This window comes from Rhineura floridana, chromosome 3 (assembly GCF_030035675.1).
Source record: "Rhineura floridana isolate rRhiFlo1 chromosome 3, rRhiFlo1.hap2, whole genome shotgun sequence".
In the NCBI taxonomy this organism is placed as follows: domain Eukaryota; kingdom Metazoa; phylum Chordata; class Lepidosauria; order Squamata; family Rhineuridae; genus Rhineura; species Rhineura floridana.
In genome coordinates, this window is record NC_084482.1 from 226,882,952 (window position 1) to 226,905,531 (window position 22,580).

The following is a 22,580-nucleotide window of genomic DNA, read 5'->3' on the forward strand; positions in this document are numbered from 1 at the left end:
AGGCAGTCCATTTCCATTTCATCAGCTGCTTTCCTGATCTCTCCCCACCCCAGGCCCAGTACCCCGCACCCTGAAAGACACTGTCCTGGGATCAGAAAGAAAATAATTATCTGGTCCTCTTCAAAGTACTGCTAAGTTTTTTTGTTTTAGCTAATGGGAGTTAATTATCTTGCATACACACACAGCAAATTTTCAGATACTGTAAATAAATAAAAATAAGCTTAAAAGGCTCACTCTATCCCAGTCCATTCTTGGGGCAGTTTGTCACCAAGAATCTCCTCTCCCTCCCACCCTGATAAAATAAAAGATCCAGTCCAGCCCATGAAGAAACTAGAAGATTTATGTAACTTTAAAGTTTGACAATGAGGACATTGAACTTGTCAAGGATTATCAATACCTCGGCACAGTCATTAACCAAAATGGAGACAACGGTCAAGAAATCAGAAGAAGGCTAGGACTGCGGAGGGCAGCTGTGAGAGAACTAGAAAAGGTCCTCAAATGCAAAGATGCATCACTGAACACTAAAGTCAGAATCATTCAGACCATGGTATTCCTGATCTCTATGTATGGATGTGAAAGTTGGATAGTGAAAAAAGCGGATAAGAAAAAAATCAACTCATTTGATATGTGGCATTGGTGGAGAGCATCGCATATACCATGGACTGTGAAAAAGACAAATTATTAAAATAGGGTTAATGTAGCTACAGAGACAGGAGCAACTGTTCATTTTTCCTTAGCATCCTGGTTTGAATGGTTTGCTCAGTGGCCAGTGGCTGACAAAGAGAATTTGACTAAAATTTTAGAATTAGGCCTTATACCAAAAAGGGAATAATGAACCGTTCTGGCTTGTCTCATTTAAATATAGAACCAATAACTAGGTATTGGTTTCTTTCCAAATTTGCCGTTGTGGCCATACAATATTTAAGGGTTTGTGAAATTTGTCAAGCTTATAAGGAAGGAAAGCCACTAAAAACTGGGTACTTGTTACATCCCTTGTGTGATCAAAACTCAACCTCTGTGTCATACCTTTTATGTCTCTGGGGTGAGTTATTTGGCATTATGCTTCTTCAGGGTTGCTATGTTTTGTGCCTTTAGAGATGCTTAAGGAGGACATTGGAAGATGAGACTGCCCATTCACAGGTTTGAAAAATTCCTGCAAATAAGGTAAGAACTTCTATTTGGACCATGCTCCTAAGAAAATATTAACCAATGTTGTCTCCCCTCTCCTATGACGTTATTAAGGGGGGGGGGAGATTCTTTCGTTAAAGACATTCAGCCTGTAGACCACTTACAGTACCCAGTAAGCTGCATGCTGCAATTTTCCTGTAAAGGCCTTTCTTCACATTTGCCTTCGCTTTGTGCATCCATTTCACTTCATTGAGATGCAAGCTGCCCACACCTCTTCCAAGAGTAAAGCCGTCCACGTCTAGATGCAAGCCTGAGATGAGAGCTGTCGGATGCCCATTCCTTCCAGCGGACTGCAAGGTCTCCCCGTTCTTCATCCAAGGGGGTCTGTGTGGCCAGCTACAGAGATTCGTTGTCTGAGAGCTCATCTTTGATTGTGACCAGGCAACAAAGCCAATCCCTGAGACCAAGGATTAAGACCCTCAGGACCTGCACATGGGAGCACAGGAGCTCTACAGACAAAGCGTTGTCCTCGCCAACAATAAAAGGGTCATAATAAATCCTAAAATGCAAATCTGGCTGTATGCAGAATCACGGGCCAGTCTCTGGGGTTAGGCCTCCCAGGGTCCCATAATCTGTTGTTCTTTGAATCACCAAGAACATTGAAAAGCAGCGAAAGGAATTTTCCTCGAGGGACTAACAATCCTTGTGGTTTCCAGTCGTGTGGAGCAGGGGGTAGCCTTGGAAAGGGAAGATTCCAAGATTGAGAAGATTTGGACTCTGAAATGTTGTAATCCTTTGAAGTTGCAAGAGTAAAGTCTATGTTGTTTGGTTTGGGTAAGGGTTAATGACCCGACGATCTGAATGGAAGAGGGTATATAACCTGCAACGTTTACTAAGAACTTGCATTTTGCTCTGAAGTTATAGATATGCCCGAGGTTAATTAATTTGGCCTTAGTCTAATAAAACCTCCCCCATCAAAAGAAATTATAGTCAGTTTGCATTAGAATGTGCTGTTGAGGCAGTAGACAAGAACACCATGAGCTTGTCCATGGCCTCACACTTTGGGGTACCACATTCAACCATATAGCACTAAGTTCACGAAGTCGAGAACGAGGAGCGGTTTAAGAAACCCACTGATAAATTTGCCCAAAGGTCAGGCCACTGCCCTGCTAATGAGGCATATTTCTGCACCTCTGGTAAGTTATAACCCCTGGTTGGAACTAAGTTTCAAATGGGGGGACTGAGAGCAGAAAATGTAACTTTTCAGAGCTCAGGATCTAAAAGCTCCTGTTTTATTATATTTACAACGTAAAAGTGAAAGCAGCTTTGAAATGCAGCAAAGAGATGGGAAAAGGGGAAGTCACAATGAGAGAATTTTACAGAGGAAGACTGTCTTTAAGATTGGGTTTTGAGAAGAAATATCAGGTCACGGGGATGTTAGGTACTTTCTGTAGCTGGCACATGGGTAGGCAGGGTCAAAATGTGGTAAAGAACCACCCAGAAGGTGTATGATTTTACTTTGTATGGAATTTAATATATGCCTTTGAAAGTGACAAATGTATGACGTGTAATCCCCTTTTAAAGCTCTGCTTGGCATATTTTAGAGAGCCAGTGTGGCGTAGTGGTTAAGGTGTTGGACTATGACCTGGGAGAACAGGGTTCAAATCCCCACATAGCCATGAAGCTCACTGGGTGACCTTGTGCCAGTCACTGCCTCTCAGCCTCATGAAAACCCTGTTCATAGGGTCGCCATAAGTCAGAATCGACTTGAAGGCAGTACATTGACATTTGGCATATTTTGGGTAGAACTGGTATTTGGTGACCTCTCTCCCCATGCATTGGTCTTTGCTATCTCTCTCTCTCAATAAACTCTGTCCTTTGGAGCACAATAAATTGCAAAAAATTTCCTTCCACAATCCTTTGATGCACAGAAAGGGTTGAACTCTGCTTAAAGCTTTTTCCACATTCAAAGCATTGATAAATCTCTTCCCTTGAATGGATCCTTTGATGTGCCTGAAGGTAGCCATTCTGACGAAAAGTCTCTCAACACTACAAGCATGTATAAGGTTTGTTCCCTGTGTGAGTTCTTTGATGCAAAGTAAGGTGGCCACTCCGACTGAAGCTCTTTCCACACTCTAAACATTTATAAGGTCTGTCCCCTGTGTGAATTCTTTGATGCACCGTAAGGGTGCTACTTGACCTGAATGTCTTTCCACACTCGAAGCATTTATAAGGTTTGTCCCCTGTGTGACTTCTTTGATGCGAAGTAAGATTGCTATTGTTACTGAAGGTCTTTCCACACTCCAAGCATTTATAAGGTTTGTTTCCTCTGTGACTTCTTTGATGCGAAGTAAGGTAACTACTCTGACTAAAGCTCTTTCCACACTCTAAGCACTGATAAGGTTTGTCCCCTGTGTGACTTCTTTGATGCACCGTAAGGGTGCTACTACACCTGAAGCTTTTTCCACACTCAAAGCATTTATAAGGTTTGTCTCCTTTGTGAGTTCTTTGATGCTTAGTAAGGTTGCTACTCTGACTGAAGCTCTTTCCACATTCCAAGCACTGATAAGGTTTGTCCCCTGTGTGAGTTCTTTCATGTCGAGTAAAGTTCGTACTCCACCTGAAGCTCTTTCCACACTCAAAGCATTTATAAGGTTTGTCCCCTGTGTGAATTGTTTGATGCGAAGTAAGGTGGCTACTCTGACTAAAGCTCTTTCCACACTCCAAGCATTTATAAGGTTTGTCCCCTGTATTAGTTCTGTGATGTGAACTAAGGTGGCTACTCAGACTGAAGCTCTTTCCACACTCAAAGCATTTATTTTTTTTTTACAATAATTTTTATTCAAATTTTCATAAAACATAGAAAACAAAATCATAAAACATTCAAAGACAAAAAACAAAACAAAACAAAAATGATTAAACAAAAAAAAATAAAATGTTGACTTCCCATTTGTCACATATCAAATCAGTTATAGGTCTACAATATATAACAATCCTGTCTCTTAAATCATATTATAAAATCACTTTCCTCCAGTAGTTATCTTAATTAATCATCAAATCTCATAAACATTACTTTATTCTTTCCACAAAAAGTCAAAGAGAGGTTTCAATTCTTTAAGAAATATATCTATCAATTTTTCTCCAAATAAACATGTCAATTAATCCATCTCGTTAATAATTATAATAATCTTATTGTCATAACCATAGTCCAAATAAACATTTCGATTAATCCATCTCATCAGAATCTGTTAGGTCCAATAATTTCAATAGCCATTATTCCATTATCCCTATTAGTTCCATCTTCCATCTTCAATAGTCCTGTTAAGTCCAGTAATTTCAGTGTCCAATCTTCCATTATCAGTATTCCATAATAATCTTGCTGTTGTAGCCATAGTCATATAATAAGAGTCTGATGGGAATTTCCTCTATCCCAAATATTTTCTTGCCATCCATTCTGAATAAGTTGCTGAAATACTGTTGTAAAGTCATATCTGTGTTCTTCTTTTTTACAAAATGCACTGGCTCATCTCTTAAGAGTTTTTCCATTGTCACATGGCTGCAGTTAATTCCATAGATTTTCTCTATATCAAGCTCCATCACATCATTCCAGTCCAGAAGATTATCCAAGCCATTGATAACTTTATCTCTAATATCTTCATTAATTTCTTCAGAGATAACGTTAAATTCCAAACAGTAGATTTTATTTCTAAAATCCATAAACTCCAGATCTTTTTCCAATTCCACATTTGTTCCAATCTCCAGGACTTGTATCTTCCCTTTATTTTTTCTTTTCTCATCTCTGATCTCATTCTCCTCTCTCACAGGATCCCCTAATTCTTTAAGCTCCTGCGTCATTTTGCTCAGTTCAATTTTCAGCTCCTTACTACCCTGTCGCAGGGTTTGTTTCGTTATCTCAATCTCATCCATTATTTTCTGAAACATAGTTACTTCCAGATTCTCAGCCACTTTCTTGATTGCCATTTTTAAAACCACAAAAACAAAGCAAAACAAAAATAAAGAAGAACCACTTCTTATTTCAGCAACAATTGGGTTAATATTCCAGGCTTGATGACATCACAGTATAAACAGAGCAACCTGCCTTATCTCTCTATGTTCAAGAATGCAAAACAAATTTAGTTCCCAGCATCAAAACAGTTAGTGGCGTCGTGAAGAAGCAGATTCGTCAAAATAAAATAGACCAAAAAGAGAATAGTCCCAGACAATATAATATTCCTCGGAATAGAAATCAGGAATAGAAATCCCTCTTCTGTTTATTATCTTTAGAATGCACTTCCAGGACAGCTTTTTGCGACAGAAACAGAGATAAGCTGTTAATTTCGTGAATAACAGAGAAGAGCTATATCTCACCCAGAAGTTGTCCAAAGCCGATCAATCTGACAAATCTCCTTTGGCTGCAACAATTTAAACCAAGTAAAAAAAAATAATAGAAAGAAGGGTGCTTGCCTGTTAGTCCGTTCTCTCTTTAAAGGAAAGATAAACGTATCGCTTAAGCAGATAGAGCTTGTTCGGAAGTCCGTCCGGCATTGTTGGCTGGACCTTATCTCATAAATTAATGAAATCCAGTCCTCCCAACAAAAACAGGCTTTTGAGGTTGATCTCTACGTTTCTCCCTGCCCGGGAGAAATTTCATCAGTCAAAAAAAACATGTTCTGACTGATTTATATCTGAATAAGCTTCATTTGAGGCGGGAGCCCGTCCCAAAAGCAGGCACAAGCGAAGTCACCCTTCCCGGAAGTCTTCCACACTCAAAGCATTTATAAGGTTTATCCCCTGTGTGACATTTTTGATGCGAAGTAAGGCTGCTACTCTGACTGAAGTTCTTTCCACACTCCAAGCATTTATAAGGTTTGTCCCCTGTATGAGTTCTGTGATGTGAAGTAAGGTGGCTACTCCGAATGAAGCTCTTTCCACACTCAAAGCATTTATAAGGTTTATCCCCTGTGTGACAACTTTGATGCGAAATAAGGCTGCTACTCTGACTAAAGCTCTTTCCACACTCCAAGCATTTATAAAGGTTGTCCCCTGTGTGACTTCTTTGATGCAAAGTAAGGTTGCTACTCCGACTGAAGCTCTTTCCACACTGGAAGCATTTATAAGGTTTGTCCCCTGTGTGACATCTTTGATGTGAAGTAAGGTTGCTACTCTGACTGAAGCTCTTTCCACACGCAAAGCATTTATAAGGTTTATCCCCTGTGTGACTTCTTTGATGTGAGGTAAGTTTGCTATTGTCACTGAAGCTCTTTCTACACTCAAAGCATTTATAAGGTTTGTCCCCTGTGTGAATTCTTTGATGCACCTTCAGGGCGCATCTCTCCCTGAAGCTCTTTCCACACTCGAAGCATTTATAAGGTTTGTCTTCTGTGTGAGTTCTTTGATGTGAAGTAAGGTGGCTACTGCAACTGAAGCTTTTTCCACACTCCAAGCATTTATAAGGTTTGTACCCTGTGTGAATATTTTGATGCAAAGTAAAGTGGCTACTCCACCTGAAGGTCTTTCCACACTCCAAGCATTTATAAGGTTTGTCCCCTGTGGGAGTCTCTCTCTCCTCTTGTCTCTTTGCTCCATCTTCACTCCTCAGTTTCTGCTCCTGCACCTGCTCCTCAGATTTTTCCAGTGATACTTCAGATGGTTCTCCCTCAGCCTTGGACCCCCAGATGTATCCTGATGGAATGAAAAGGAATGGTGATAAAATGCTGTGGAGAAATCTTGTGAATATATTATGATTTGTACTTTGAAACATATTTCTGGGAGCTCTGTTGATATCAGAGTTTAACTGTCAAAGCTCGAGGCCTTGTACGGAGTTAGTTTAGCAGTAGGTGCTAGTAATGGGGAATTTTATATATCCATACATGTATGATCATAACTATTAAGAAGGCATATTTCTTTTATAACCATAAGGAGTTGCATATCGAAGAGGCCTATTGATGACCTGAGATTCAGGCTAACAGGGAACCATGAATCTTAATATTTAATTCAGACTTGTACGTAAAAATGTGTTGCAATTGGCAACAGGTCACAGCGATCTCCTGTTTCTTTGCCAAATTTGGCCGATGCCAAGACCCAGCTGATGCTTGATTCATTATCCTATTGTTTGGAATCAGGAAGCAAGAGAAAGTTGTGATTGATGAAATTGCTAAAGTTTGATTTCTATGTATAGCAATAATGCCATCTATAGAGGAAAAGTCTTACAGCATAATCAAGGGGTTTAATAAAGAGAAATAGAAATTTTTTACAATATTTTAAAACAATCCAGTGTATTAAATTTACAACTTTATAAGTGTTTTTTCATTAAGAAAAGGGTGCATCTGGGGTGGCCTGCTTGCCTGCCTCTATATTTCTGAGGCTGAAGGATGCTAGTTAACCAGAGTTAACCAGAGTTATCGAGTTTTCTCTTTTCCTGTATGGCTTCAAGATGGAGCTCAAGTTTCTTAAATAATACCCTCTCTTGAACTAAGTATTTTATAAGTAAGGAACTGGGAATCTGAGAAGGTATAAGGGCATAAGAACCCCTATGGCAAAGGAATAGAACTGGGGGTGCTCATACATTCACAAACACCCTAAGTTCCCAAACTTAACTAATGGAACTTGTCCAAGTATTTCCACATGTACCTGGGTCAGCCTAACTGATCAGAAAACAATGCAACAATGGCATACAGAATGTACTGGGTATGCTTAAAAGCCTATTCATAGTAGTAACTGTCCAACTAGTCCCAAAGAAATTCATTAGTCTTGAGAGACAGTAGGACAATGGAAATATTAAAGAGATGGACAGAATCTTGGAATCACCACTGGAATTAGCTAATGCTTTCTGATTGGTTTGGAATGATGTTGTGTGGGCAAGGACTCATGAGATTGGTGAAATCATTGTCACATGCTGTAACTGTACTCTATAAAACAACTTGCCCACAGTGCCTCAGTGCAGTCTCTCCTGGATGTTTCTGAGGGGCTGGCCCTGCATATGGCCCTGCATATGCTTGTAAAGAATAAAGGCCTACCCTTTTGCTTCAAGCCTGTCTCCTCAAATCTTTTCTTGAACGATCACCAGCAAAAGATCCCAATGGAGAAAGAATTCCCCTACACTAGGTAACAGGTTGGGAAAAGAGATGCAGAGAGAGACAATTGTAACAAAAATCTGCTCTCTTGTTCCTCCATTTAAGTTGGATAGCCCAGTACTTATGCACAGGTGGAATTTACAAACCTAGGATGGATCCTGTCTGACAGGAACCTGGCCCTTTCCACTGCCCAGAGGTCAGCTTGCATCCCCTCCCTCCGTCCCAAAATGTTACTTGCAACATGGAATAGTGCTGGAAGATGAGACCCCCCCCAGGTCAGATGGCACTCTGTGAGCTACTGGGGAAGAACAATGGGCAAGTACAAGTGGCACTGTGAGGAGAGACTGAAAGAACTGGGCATGTTTAGCCTGGAGAAGACTAAGGGGAGATATGACAGCACTCTTCAAGTATATGAAAGGTTGTCACACAGAGGAGGGCCGGGATCTCTTCTCGATCATCCCAGAGTGCAGGACATGGAATAATGGGCGCAAGTTGCGGGAAGCCAGATTTTGACTGAAGATCAGGAAAAACTTCCTAACTGTTAGAGCCATACGACAATGGAACCAATTACCAAGAGAGGTAGTGGGCTCTCCAACACTGGAGGCATTCAAGACGCAGCTGGACAGCCATCTGTTGGGAATGCTTTGATTTGGATTCCTGCATGGAGCAGGGGGTTGGACTTGATGGCCTTATAGGACCCTTCCAACTCTACTATTCTATGATCTCTATAAAAGAGGGATGACAGAATGTCATCAAGGATGGCAGATTCATTCATGGAGGAACCATATAATGAAGAACCAGAAATTTTAGAATGTGAGGTGAAAAGTGTTCTTAAAATACTTAACAAAACTTTGTCAACAAATAGAAAATAAAACAATGGTCCACAGACTGGAAGCATTCAATATACATCCCAATTCCAAAGAAAGGGGATTCCAGGGAATGCAGCAATTTTCAAACTAGTGCCTTAATATCCCATACAAGTAAAGTCATGCTCAAGATTCTACAACAAAGGCTCTTACCATATATGGAGCGAAAAATGCTGGACGTCCAAGCTGGATTTAGAAAGGAAAGAGGCACCAGAGATCATATAGCAAACATAAGATGGATAATGGAACGGAGCAAGGAATTTCAGAAGGAAATCACACTGTGCTGTATAGATTATAGCAAAGCCTTCGACTGTATGGATTATGAAAAACTATGGAATGCTTTAAAAGAAATGGGGGTGCCACAGTATCTGATTGTCCTGATGCACAACCTATACTCTGAACTAGAGGCTACTGCAAGGATAGAATATGGAGAAACGGATTGGTTCCCCATCAGAAAGGGTGTGAGACAGGGGACTTCCGGGAAGGGTGACTTCGCTTGTGCCTGCTTTTGGGACGGGCTCCCGCCTCAAAAGAAGCTTATTCAGATATAAATCAGTCAGAACTTTTTTTTTTTTTTTTGACTGATGAAATTTCTCCCGGGCAGGGAGAAACGTAGAGATCAACCTCAAAAGCCTGTTTTTGTTGGGAGGACTGGATTTCATTAATTTATGAGATAAGGTCCAGCCAACAATGCCGGACGGACTTCCGAACAAGCTCTATCTGTTTAAGCGATACGTTTATCTTTTCTTTAAAGAGAGAATGGACTAACAGGCAAGCACCCTTCTTTCTATTATTTTTTTTACTTGGTTTAAATTGTTGCAGCCAAAGGAGATTTGTCAGATTGATCGGCTTTGGACAACTTCTGGGTGAGCTATAACTCTTCTCTGTTATTCACAAAATTAACAGCTTATCTCTGTTTCTGTCGCAAAAAGCTGTCCTGGAAGTGCATTCTAAAGATATAAACAGAAGAGGGATTTCTATTCCTGATTTCTATTCCGAGGAATATTATATTGTCTGGGACTATTCTCTTTTTGGTCTATTTTATTTTGACGAATCTGCTTCTTCACGACGCCACTAGCTGTTTTGATGCTGGGAACTAAATTTGTTTTGCATTCTTGAACATAGAGAGATAAGGCAGGCTGCTCTGTTTATACTGTGATGTCATCAAGCCTGGAATATTAACCCAATTGTTGCTGAAATAAGAAGTGGTTCTTCTTTATTTTTGTTTTGTTTTGTTTTCGTTGTTTTAAAAATGGCAATCAAGAAAGTGGCTGAGAATCTGGAAGTAACTATGTTTCAGAAAATAATGGATGAGATTGAGATAACGAAACAAACCCTGCGACAGGGTAGTAAGGAGCTGAAAATTGAACTGAGCAAAATGACGCAGGAGCTTAAAGAAATAGGGGATCCTGTGAGAGAGGAGAATGAGATCAGAGATGAGAAAAGAAAAAATAAAGGGAAGATACAAGTCCTGGAGATTGGAACAAATGTGGAATTGGAAAAAGATCTGGAGTTTATGGATTTTAGAAATAAAATCTACTGTTTGGAATTTAACGTTATCTCTGAAGAAATTAATGAAGATATTAGAGATAAAGTTATCAATGGCTTGGATAATCTTTTGGACTGGAATGACGTGATGGAGTTTGATATAGAGAAAATCTATGGAATTAACTGCAGCCATGTGACAGTGGAAAAACTCTCAAGAGATGAGCCAGTGCATTTTGTAAAAAAGAAGAACAGAGATATGACTTTACAACAGTATTTCAGCAACTTATTCAGAATGGATGGCAAGAAAATATTTGGGATAGAGGAAATTCCCATCAGACTCTTATTATATGACTATGGCTACGACAGCAAGATTATTATGGAATACTGATAATGGAAGATTGGACACTGAAATTACTGGACTTAACAGGACTATTGAAGATGGAAGATGGAACTAATAGGGATAATGGAATAATGGCTATTGAAATTATTGAACCTAACAGATTTTGATGAGATGGATTAATCGAAATGTTTATTTGGACTATGGTTATGACAATAAGATTATTATAATTATTAACGAGATGGATTAATCGACATGTTTATTTGGAGAAAAATTGATAGATATATTTCTTAAAGAATTGAAACCTCTCTTTGACTTTTTGTGGAAAGAATAAAGTAATGTTTATGAGATTTGATGATTAATTAAGATAACTACTGGAGGAAAGTGATTTTATAATATGATTTAAGAGACAGGATTGTTATATATTGTAGACCTATAACTGATTTGATCTGTGACAAATGGGAAGTCAATATATTTTTTTTGTTTAATTATTTTTGTTTTGTTTTGTTTTTTGTCTTTGAATGTTTTATGATTTTGTTTTGTATGTTTTATGAAAATTTGAATAAAAATTATTGTAAAAAAATAATAATAATAGATCCGTAAAGAGTAAGGGCATTTTTGGGGGGGGGACATTCCAGTCCATGCTAAGCAGTGTGTGGGGGTCCTGTTGGAGCAAGTAAGGCAGCCAAGGGAGTGCTGCACCAGAGAGAAGTCCACCCCCGCCCACCTGCACTCACACAACCCTACAAGACCCGCATCCGGAAGGGTCCTTGGCCTTTGACCCCTAACAGAGATAGCCAAATCTCTAGGCAACTTTGATGTAACTTACAAAACCACTTCATGACGAATAAATCACCACACTCCCAAAGCTTTCCCTGTGCATGAGGCTAGGGCTGGAAAACTTTCTTCACTGCTTCTCTGCAAAGTCTCAAACCTATGGCAGCATGCATCTGCATGTGGTGGAAACGCATGTGCATATATGCAGAGATCGTCAGAGGTCTGCGCTGCGTGTGTGAGTTTATCTAACTGGCGGGCTTTTACCCTGCATTAGGATCACTGAGACGTAATACTTAGTACGATAAGAAAAGCTCCTTTATTTATAGAAATACATAGTAAATAGGAAAGGCGTACCTAGTTCTAACTAATTAGCTAAGTTGGAGGCACAATGCCCAGATGTGGGTCTTGCCCTCCTGGCTCAGGAGAGAGAGGAAAGACAGCGATGTCTCCTCTCTCTTGGAGAGTCGAAGAAGACGAACGAAGCAGGTCAGCTTCCCTGAGCATATCAGTTTACAATGGAAGGAAGTGAGGTAGAGAAGAGCACAGGTAAAGGTGGGCCAGCACAGCCAGCTGGAGAACCTCACTCTACCTTCCTTCTGGAATACAAACAGAAGAACCCCAACAGGAGTTGCTCTTGCCCACTTCCAACACCACACACACACACTCCAGTTTTGCCTCCTGGAAGTGGGTCTGCAGGAGAGTTTCTCACCCCGGAGGGTGTCCGGCAGAGCTCCTTTGCAGGGGCCAGTGCAGAGTCCAGGGCGGGTATTCGGCCCTCAGGGGAAGGAGGTTTTTCTGCCTCCTTTGTGGTCCATCTGGAGAAGGACCTTCTTGTGCCCCCCTTTTCTGCTGGGGAGCCGGTCAAGCCCCCCCGTTTGGCCCCCCTGACCAGCACAGTGCCTCGCCTGACACTCCCCACCTCTAGCCTCACTCAAGGTGGGCTAGGGAAAGGGCAGCCAGCATGGTCTTCCCTCCATATTGCCAGCTTCAACTCCCAGAAGCCAGCAGGAACAATGGTCAGGGATTATGATGGGAATTGTAGTTCACAGTGTCTGATGGGCTCTATATTGTCTCAGTTTCTGAGTTAGAGTAAACTTTTCATTTTTATCTGCCGTGATACTGAATTTTTTTATACCCATATGTTTTGTAGATGTATTGTAAGTTGCTTGAGTAGCTGAATAAAGAAAGTGTATTCAGACGCCTTGTGCTGCTATTTCTGTACTGATCAATAGGTGGAGCTGTTGCTTTGCTTAACATGGCAGGATTAACTCAGTCATTGCACTTCTTGGTATTTTGTGTTGGCCCCGTATCCAAAGTGGTTACCACAGAGCCTGCCCCCTCCCCATAGTGATGGGTTCCTCTCTCTCTCTCCTCTGCCTGCAGCCCTCATCAGCTAGACTTCACGCTCTGTTGGAATCCCATCACTCTCCCTGCGAGGAACCATCTTTCCATGCTCAGAGGATGCAGACTTTCCAAGAGGACAGAAGGACTGGAGAAGCGCAATATCCTTCTAAACTGTGCCCCCCACACCAAGCAGTGGGTGGTGTCCCTTGGGGCTTTCGTTGCCCTTTTTCTGGTTAATTGACAGTCATCTCTGACGGCTTTATGTATTTATTTTTGTACATCTCTCCTGTTGGAAGTGGGGCAAGAGCAACTCCTGGTCTGTTCTTTTGTTTGTGCTCCAGAAGGGAGATAGAGTGAGGGTCCTCCAGATGGAGAGGCTTGTTTACCTTTTACCTGTGATGCTCTGACTTCCTTCTGTCGCTAGACTGTGAGGTCTTTAGGGCAGCTTCCCTTCCCCTCCTCCTTCTGCCCTTTCCACTCCTTTGTCCTCCGACTGTCTGGGAGAGAGGAGACACCTTTGTCTCTGCTCTCTCCTGAGTCAGGAGGCTAACTCCCGCACCTGGACGTTACGCCTCCAAGTTAGCTAGTTAGTTAGAACTAGGTTTGCCTTTCGATCTACAGTGTATTTCTGTAAATAAAGTAGCTTTTCTTATTTTACCAAGTCTCCGGTCTCAGTGATGCTGACGCAGGGTAAAAGCCTGCTTTCTTAGGCAAACGCACACGCTGGCACACTCGCATTTCAACATCTGCTGTTACTCTGCTGCTGTGGAGCTGCCTTAAATGAAATTTAGCACACCAACACACACAGCAACAAGGAGGGGTCTGCAGGGGGGGCGCTGCCTTTTGCAGAGCGTGCAGGTCTCCGAGCCCACAAGGAAGAGATCGTTGTGGTTTGCACCGGGTGAGCTAGACAGGAGAGTTTTAGCTGCACATGCCTCCTGCCCGCCCCCAAAGTGGCTGTGGGGCGATGGAACATGTGGGGGTGGCCTTGGCATAGCAGAGGAGCCCCATCGGAACCTCAGCCAATGAGGAAGAGCCTGGCGATGACCAGCCTGTTGCTGGGTGAAACTGTCCGGTCAGAAAACTCACTGGGGATAGAGCGAAAACCAGAATATGGGGGGGGTGAGTTCATGGGTGGGGGGAGTTCATGGGTGGGGGTTGTGGGGGGGTTCTGGTTCATCCCTCTGGTCTGAGGGGGTCCTCCAGGGCATGGGCTGCAGAGCGAAAGCAGGAGGATGAGGAGTTGTTTTTGGATGGGAGACAGACCTGGTGGAATGCGGGGCTGGTTCTGCCCTCTGAGCAAAGCTCCCCCCCCAAACGTCGTTACTCTTTATGGATCTCTGCATGTGTGAATAAAACTGTATGTTTAACTTATCCAGCAAAGAAGAAGAAAAATAAAACTAACCCCCCCCAAAAAAACACCCATGCATAGCCCTTCTAGAATAAACCATACAGGTCTTAAAAATAGGGCACAGCAAAAGCACCCTAACCCAAAAGTGGCTTCTGTTTTTGGAAGCTGCCAGCCCGAGCAAAGATGCCCCTGGGGTGGTGAGGAATAAGCATTTCTTCATGCAAGGAATGGGCACATCCGTGTGGGGGAGGCTTGGATAAGGGGCAGCTCATCAAATCCAGGGGAGGGGAGACGTCCTCCACCTCATGTGAGTCACAGCCATTGATTAGGATTCATAGTCCACCCTTGGATCTGGTTTTCAGGGTGGCTGGCAGTAACATATTATACAGCCATGAGAGTGGCTGTATCCTATAGTCAGCATGGATTTTTCGCATTCCGCAATGTTAAATTGAAAATACCTCCCATGCCATTCTGATCCTTCCCATAAGCTCATTTCAAAACAAAACCTCACAAAATTTATAGCCCTGAACTCAGAAACACTTGATTAACAACCCTCTAAGTTTTCATGGTGATACACAAAACAGAGAGAATAGAGAGTTCAAAGGTAAAAAGCGAGAAACCACCCTCTTTTAGACTTTTTTTCAGTCAGAGTTCTCATAATGTTGAAATTAACTAAAAATCAGCCATGTTCACCTTTAATCCTATTACTGACCTTGCTGCATACTGTGATGTTCATCTTCTGCAGTTTAAAAATTACAAAAATCCCAGGCTGATTTTTAATTAATTTAATAAATTTAATAAATTTTGCCTTGAACTGAATGATAGTGTCAGGCATGCTCAGTAAGAACCAACTGTCAGAGTTCTAAAAGCCAGACTCACAGCTGCTAGACTTGGCTAATCGGGGCCACACCCACACCAGACTTTGATTTCACTTGAGACAGTCATGGCTTCCCTCAGAGAATCCTGGGAAGTGTAGTTTGTGAAGGGTGCTGAGAGGAGACTCCTGTTCCACTGAGAGAGTTCCAGTGGCCAGAGTGGTTTAACAGTCAGCCGCTCTGATTGAAGGTCGGTGAGGGGAACAGGGCATCTCCTAGCAACTCTCAGCACCCTTCACTAACTACACTTCCCAGGATTCTTTGGGAGAAGTCATGACTGCCCAAAGTGAAATAAAGGCCTGGTGTGGATGTGGCCAGGGACAGCTTTGGTTTAAATTTGGTTGGGAGGCTAGGCTGGAAGTGGGGCAAGAGCAACTCCTGTTTTGTTGTTTTGCTTATGTTCCAGAAGGAAGATAGAGCTAGGATCCTCCAGATGGATAGGCTTGTTTACCTTTACCTGTGATGCTCTGACTGACTTCCTTCCATTTATATGGTTTCTCCCCTGTATGGTTTCTTTGATGTTTGGTAAGGTCTTGACGCCAACTGAAGTTTTTTCCACAGTCCACGCATTTATATGGTTTCTCTCCTGTGTGGGTTCTTTGATGTGAAGTAAGACCAAAGTGCTGACTGAAGCTCTTTCCACATACTATGCATGTATATGGTTTCTCCCCCGTATGCGTTCTTTGATGTGTAGTAAGATTCCCACTAGCACTGAAGCTCTTTCCACACTCTGTGCATTTATATGGTTTCTCCCCTGTGTGGGTCATTTCATGTGACGTAAGGTGATGACTTTGATTGAAACTCTTTCCACACACAATGCAACTATATGGTTTCTCCCCTGTGTGGATTCTTTGATGTTTAATAAGATGTTGACGCCAACCAAAGCTTTTTCCACACTCCATGCATGTATATGGTTTCTCCCCTGTGTGGATTCTTTGATGTTTAATAAGCTGCTGACTCTGACTGAAGGTCTTTCCGCACACTCTGCATTTGCGTGCTTTCTCTCCGGTGTGGATACTTACATTATTTTGACTGTGTTGTTTATTCCAACTGAAGATTTTTGGTCCCCTTTGATTTTCATATGTCACTTTTCTGATTTCATATTCTATAACTGAGTCCATATCATTCTCATTGGGCTGCCCATCACCTTCTTGGGAAACAAATAAAAGAAAATTCTTATCGGAATGCAAGGCAAAAACCAAGGATCTCATCAAGGACAAGCCCAATAGCTGCTTCTCTGTTGAGTGCATGCAGGCCCCGCCCACAACTTCCCTGCATGCCCCAGTTCCCCTCAGATATTTCTGTATTGAGGCAGAAAGTCTTCAGGGGGATTCCAAGCACTTTCAGCTGAACACTTAGAATTCCTGAACGTAGAATGTCTTCCATGCACAAATTCTGCTGACACCAACCCTGATGAGCCTTAGGCACCTTTTGAAGACAGAGGAACATGGAGAGCTGACTTATTCCAAATCAGACTGAGGGTCCACCCAGCACAGTATTGTCTACACCAGCGTTTCTTAAACTTTTTTGGTTCGTGGCGCACTGTAAAAGATATAAACATTTCTGGCACACTTCATGTACAAAATTAAAAATATATTAACATATTTTAAACTATGAATAAAAATAAATCTCTATACAAATGGGCTTCTTCTCATTTTTAAAATATGCTTTCATAATATTCGAGGCACACCTAGTCACCTCTTGTGGTGCACCAGTGTGCTGCCGTGCACCATTTGAGAATCACTGGTCTACACTGACCAGCAGGATTTCAGACTAGAGTCTCTTCCAGTCATAACTGGAGATGCCGGGAATTTAACCAGGAACCATCTGCCTGCAAAGCAAATGTTGTGCCTCTGAGCCACTTATTTATTCTCCCAGGTTGAGCTCACTGAGAAATATTCTTCACCCTCACTGAACTGTGTATGATTTTGGTGTGGGGTGGTTTGAGATTGTTTTCCTCCCAAAGAACAAAGCTCTGAAGTGGAGCCAGAATGGGCCGAGACATGTCCTTTCCCCTCTATTACCCCATGTGTGTTTGCCTCAAACAGGCAAAGGGTGATGCTTACCCAAAGAGGCAGATTCCTGTAATCCTCCTCCATGACTCCCTTATACACAGCTTTTTGAACCAGATCCAGCAGAGCCAACTCCTCCTCTGTGAAATGCACAAAGGTCACTGGACACTGAAAGATCCTTCTCTAGAACAGCAGAACAGGAATGCACAGGACTGTCCAGAATGCACATGCTCCCTTTTTAGCCTCACGACAACCTTGTGATGTATGTTAGGCTGGGAGTTGGTGACTGGCCCAAGGTCACCCAGTGACCTCCATGGCCAAGTGGAACTTTAAGCCCAGGTCTCTCTAGTCCTAGTCAAGCACTCTAACCATTGCACCTCACTGTAGCTACAAATAACCCACGGAAATGAACAGCAGTCACATTGAATACAGTTAGCACATAAAAGCCAAAGATCAGACTCAGACCCACCTGTCTTGATTGGAGAAGACTAGACCCTCATCTTCCCTCCACAACCTCATCAGAAGGGATGCCTTTTGTTTCCTCTGTGGGAAATATCCAAGGGAGCTTTCCTTTCGAAAATCCTCCAATGGAAAGGAATTTGTTCAGTGTCCTGAAACCCGGGAGAGTCACTGAGCTGGATGAAGCAGAAGCTGACTCAGTATAAGGCACCTTTCTATCTTCCTAAAATGTTTTACATTTATATTCACAGCAACCAGGTGCGATTTATTGGGAAGGGTCATAGCTCAGGGGCAGAGCATCAGAAGGTCATGAGTTCAATCCCCAATGCAGAGTTCGGTGGACCGACATCAGAAAGCAGCTTATTTAAAACCATCCCTTTCAAGCCTTTACATGGGATATTTGCTTCTACCTACTTTTTTTCTGCCTTTGGAGAGGAGTGCTGTAGCTCACTGGTAGGACATCTGCTTTGCATGCATGCAAAATAAATAAATATCCCAATTTTAATCCCCAGCAGCATCTGCCGGTAGAGCTTGGAGAGATTCCAGTCTGGAACCCTGGAATGCTGCTGCCAGTCAGTGCAGACATTGCTCAGTGGCAGAGCAAAGGCCTTCCGTGCACAACATTCTGGGTTCAGGCCCTGGCTTCCTTTAGAAAAAGGGTCCCAGGAACAGCCTGGTGGGGGAGGGAAGAGGACACCCTTTGCTCTGCCCAGGACCCTGCAGAGCTGCTGCCAGTCAGAGAAGATGGCAGATGGGTGGTCTGATTTCAGAGAAGGCTGATTCCTTTGTTTCTTCCAAGTCCAAAGTCAAGGAGGGGGAGAAAGATTTCAGTCTTCGCAATGAGTATAAAACTGGAATACTGGAGCATGAAATGACAGTGGGGTTGGCCAGACTCTTCCCCAGCCATCTCTTCACTTTGATCCCTGGCTTTGTGGCCAGGAAGGCCAGCACCACAGTGATGGTTTTGGCCAAGACAGAAGAGACGGCAACCGAGAAGATGATGCTAAAGGATTTTTGTCGGAGAAGGCAGGTCCCTTTCCTTGGCCTGCCAATGAAGAGGAAGGAAGACAGAAAGGAGAGCAGGAGGGAGACGAGGAGGATGTAGGAGAGGTCCCGGTTGTTGGCTTTGACTATGGGAGTTTCTAGGTGTTTAACATTCCTAATGCAGAAGCTGTGGTTAAGGAGAGACTGAAAGAACTGGGCATGTCTAGCCTGGAGAAGAGAAGACTAAAGGGAGATATGATAGCACTCTTCAAGTACTTGAAAGGTTGTCACATAGAAGAGGGCCAGGATCTCTTCTCGATCATCCCAGAGTGCAGGACACGGAATAATGGACCCAAGTTACAGGAAGCCAGATTTTGACTGAATATCAGGAAAAGCGTCCTAACTGTTAGAGCCGTACGCCAATGGAACCGATGACCTAGGGAGGTAGCAGGCTCTTCACTGGAGGCATTCAAGACGCAGCTGGATAGGCACCTGTTGGGTATGCTTTAAACTGGATTCCTGCATCAAGCAGGTGGTTGGACTCGATGGCCATATAGGCCCCTTCCAACTCTAGTATTCTGTGATTCTATGATTCTAGGACATGAATAGAGCTAAGGAAATGAGGAGGATCTCCAAGGATTCTTCATAGGCCAGGAAGATTATGTTCTTGGGGACACATTGATCTTGTTTGAGTACTTCTCTCCTGAACATCTGGTACAATGGTCTGCATCTGAGGAGTAGAGTGACTTTGGTCTCACTAACATCAACTTTGAGTCCATCACCATCTCTGCTCTATTACATGTTGGGGGAAATGGAGATGTGGGTCAGGAAATAGCAACGTGTAGAAGTGTCAGAGGTTCACTGGTACAGGATGTGCCATGCATTCAGAGGCCTAAATTCAACAGATTTAGGCCTGCCTGCTCCCATTTCAAATTTTGCACCCTGAACTTCTCATGCTGGCTTTTCTGCCAGGGATGTACTCTGTGTGCTGCCTGTCTGGCAAGGAATCACTGCACATTGTAGAGGCTTCTCTGTTTAAGATGAAGAGGGCCCATTCTGCGCACGGAGCACAAGCGTAGCAGCATACTGGCTTCCCTTCCTGAATCACCTTGCCTTGTCCTGGAGGACCACTTTTGGTGCACCTGGAATGAGTGAGGAGTATTTGCAGAAGGTGGCATACACCCAGAGACATGGGCTCAGCCGCTGCAAGAACTCTGCTAGGCAGCCTCTGCCTCAGGCCGCGACATGTATTTGGCCAGCCCTGACTGAACTACTCTACCACCATAAAAGAGGACAGGCTGGAAAAGCTGCACACTCCCCAGTCAGTGCTGTACAAAGGGAAGGCTCCTTTTCAATGCTGCACATCAGGGATGGGGAATGTGCCGCACTCCATAGTTGCTGGATTGCGGCTCATCCTCCCTGGCCAGGACTGTGTTGGCTGGGGCAGAGGGGAGTTCCTCCCCAAACAGTATGCAGAGGACTGAGAACTTTCATATGGATTACTGAAGAAATTATTTAGCTTAATATTGGCCTGGTCCATCTCCTTCAGGGCTCTTCTGATGCCCATAAAGGTCAGGCATACTCACCTTTTCCCCTCCCTGAATCATGTCAGACTATTGAGTAAAGACGTTTTCTCTCCTGCTCTGCACGTGCACCCATAAAGTTTCAAGGAACTCACTTCCCTTTATAATTATCAGAATCATAGTGATTTATTCTCATTCTCCCCAAAGTCCAAGGGATCTCCCCTCTGCAATCAAATATTGCCTCTGAGAGCAATTACCTAAACACCACAATCGAGGGCAGCATGACGCTGTTTGCAAAGTTTGGGGTATGAAATATCTCAGGTGCCACAGAGTCCTTGGGGCAGGTGAAGGGGAAGGAGGAATATGCATGTGTACAGCTTAATTAATACACTTTTAATAAGAACACAGGAAGCTGCCTTTGACTGAGTCAGGCCATTGGGCCATCAAGCTGAGTACTGTCTGCTGCTCTCCAGCCAGGGAACTTCCCCAGACTCACCTGAGAAGCCAGCAGGGACTGAACCTGGGACATTCTGCACGCAAAGCAGGTGTTCTCCCCTGAGCTACGGCCCTCCCCCTCAATCTCCTTTAGCTGTGAAGCCAGAGTTGGACTCCCCTTTATTTGCAAAGGTGCTGCAGCCTCTGCCTTGCAAGAGTTCTGGGCTTCTTTAGAGTTGCTGGCAAAGGAGTTGAGAGGCGCAGCCACAAGGAGGGTGCAATGGCAGACCCAGAATGATCGCGCTGCTCCTGTCGCTGCCTCTTGCAACCTACGGGATGCAGCAGAAGGCAAAATGCCCCTTGAATCTCATCAGGGATCAACATGGTGCTTTCCATTTTTACAGGCCGGGAGACCACCTCATTAGCGGAGTCATTGCTCCAAAATTTGCTACCAATCGAGAACACATCCGCTTTTCTAGGACCCCGTACACCTGGATTATGCCGTAAGTGATTGTGTATTATTTCTTTATTTATTTGTTAAATTTATATCCCACCCTTCCTCCAAGGAGGAGCCCAGGGCAGCAAACAAAAGCACTAAAAGCACTCATTCATTCATTGGCTATCGCTCGTGGCTGAGTAAGGTTGTCTTCTAAGATAAGGTCTTAAATGGTGGGTCCGTAAGTGACCATGGAGGCCAATTCTGGGTTCACACAGCCTCCCACAGTGAGGACATCGGCTTCCATATGGCTTTTGCAACTGCTAAGTGGTGATCCCACTGGATGTGGTAATCCAGTCAGGGAGAGAGATGAGGCAGACTATGTTTAGGGCAACTTTTCTAGCCCCCTCCTCATATTGTGTGAGCAGAGTGGATCCTGAATAGGACTGCTCAGTCATGGATATAGCTGCTGAAATACTCAACTGCCTCGGTCCTTGAGCCAGGATGACTGAGTCTGTATCCACCACCCATGTGAACAGGCGGAGGATAACAATCTGTATGTTACAATGGCTGTGAAGGCAGATGAAGGCTGCAGCAGATAAAAGACTTCCAATTGTTGTGGTACACATGCCATTGGATCAAAGCCTTTTGAAAGCACTGTAACACGTCATGAAAACAGACCTTAAAAGATATTAAAAGAAAACAACCATTAAAAACATATTAAAACAAAATCATCTTTAATAACATTTTTTAAAGCTTTAAACATCTATTTTTTAAAAAAGAAGGTTTAAAACATATTAAAAAGCAATTCCAGCACAGACTGGGATGAGGTCTCACCTTAAAAGGCTTGTTGAAAGAGGAAGGTCTACAGTAGGTACAGGAAAGGTAAGAGAGATGGTGCCTGTCTAATATTTAAGGGGAGGGAATTCCACAGGGTAGGTGTTGCCACATTAAAGTTCTGTTTCCTATATTGTGCAGAACGAACCTCCTGATAAGCAGTGGCGTCACTAGGGGGTGCAGGGGGTGTGGACTGCACCAGGTGACACCATCAGAGAGGGGTGATTCTCATCTTTATTTTTTTAAAAAAATTAAGTTTCTAGGTGGTCCAGTTCTCAAGATATACATAAAAACATCAGCTGCCCCAGTTAAATCTTTTTTAAACTACTGTATAGCACTTTGTAGCTTTAACCCCGCCCATTCAGGATTGCAGCCAATCAGTGAAGTGTTTGGTTGACCTGTGGCAGTGTCTAGTAAACCTCATTGCAAGGCCAGAAAATGGTAAGTATATACATTTCAGTTTTTTCCCCTCTTGTGTGTAGGAGTCAGATCCTGGGCAGTGTTTTGAAAACCTTTCCAATACTTGCTTTTGTGGGGGTAACAGCATTGCTAATCCCATATGTCCAGAGTAAATCCCATTGAATTCAATAGGATTTACTTTTGAGTAGACATGGTTATGAATGTGCTGAAAATCAATGGGACTTTGAAGTGAACG

General features: G+C 43.1%; 1 protein-coding gene across 1 annotated transcript; it reads right to left on the bottom strand.

Moving 5' to 3' along the window:
* Positions 1–3,156: 3,156 nt before the first annotated feature.
* Positions 3,157–16,141, bottom strand: LOC133379091 (zinc finger protein 420-like). Its single transcript, XM_061613701.1, has 4 exons — positions 16,030–16,141; positions 15,716–15,969; positions 5,861–6,397; positions 3,157–3,933 (listed from the first exon to the last, which is right to left on the bottom strand). The coding sequence occupies exons 1-4, from the start codon at positions 16,139–16,141 to the stop codon at positions 3,178–3,180; spliced, it is 1,659 nt and encodes a 552-aa protein (XP_061469685.1). The 3' UTR covers positions 3,157–3,177.
* Between the last annotated feature and the right edge of the window lie 6,439 nt (positions 16,142–22,580).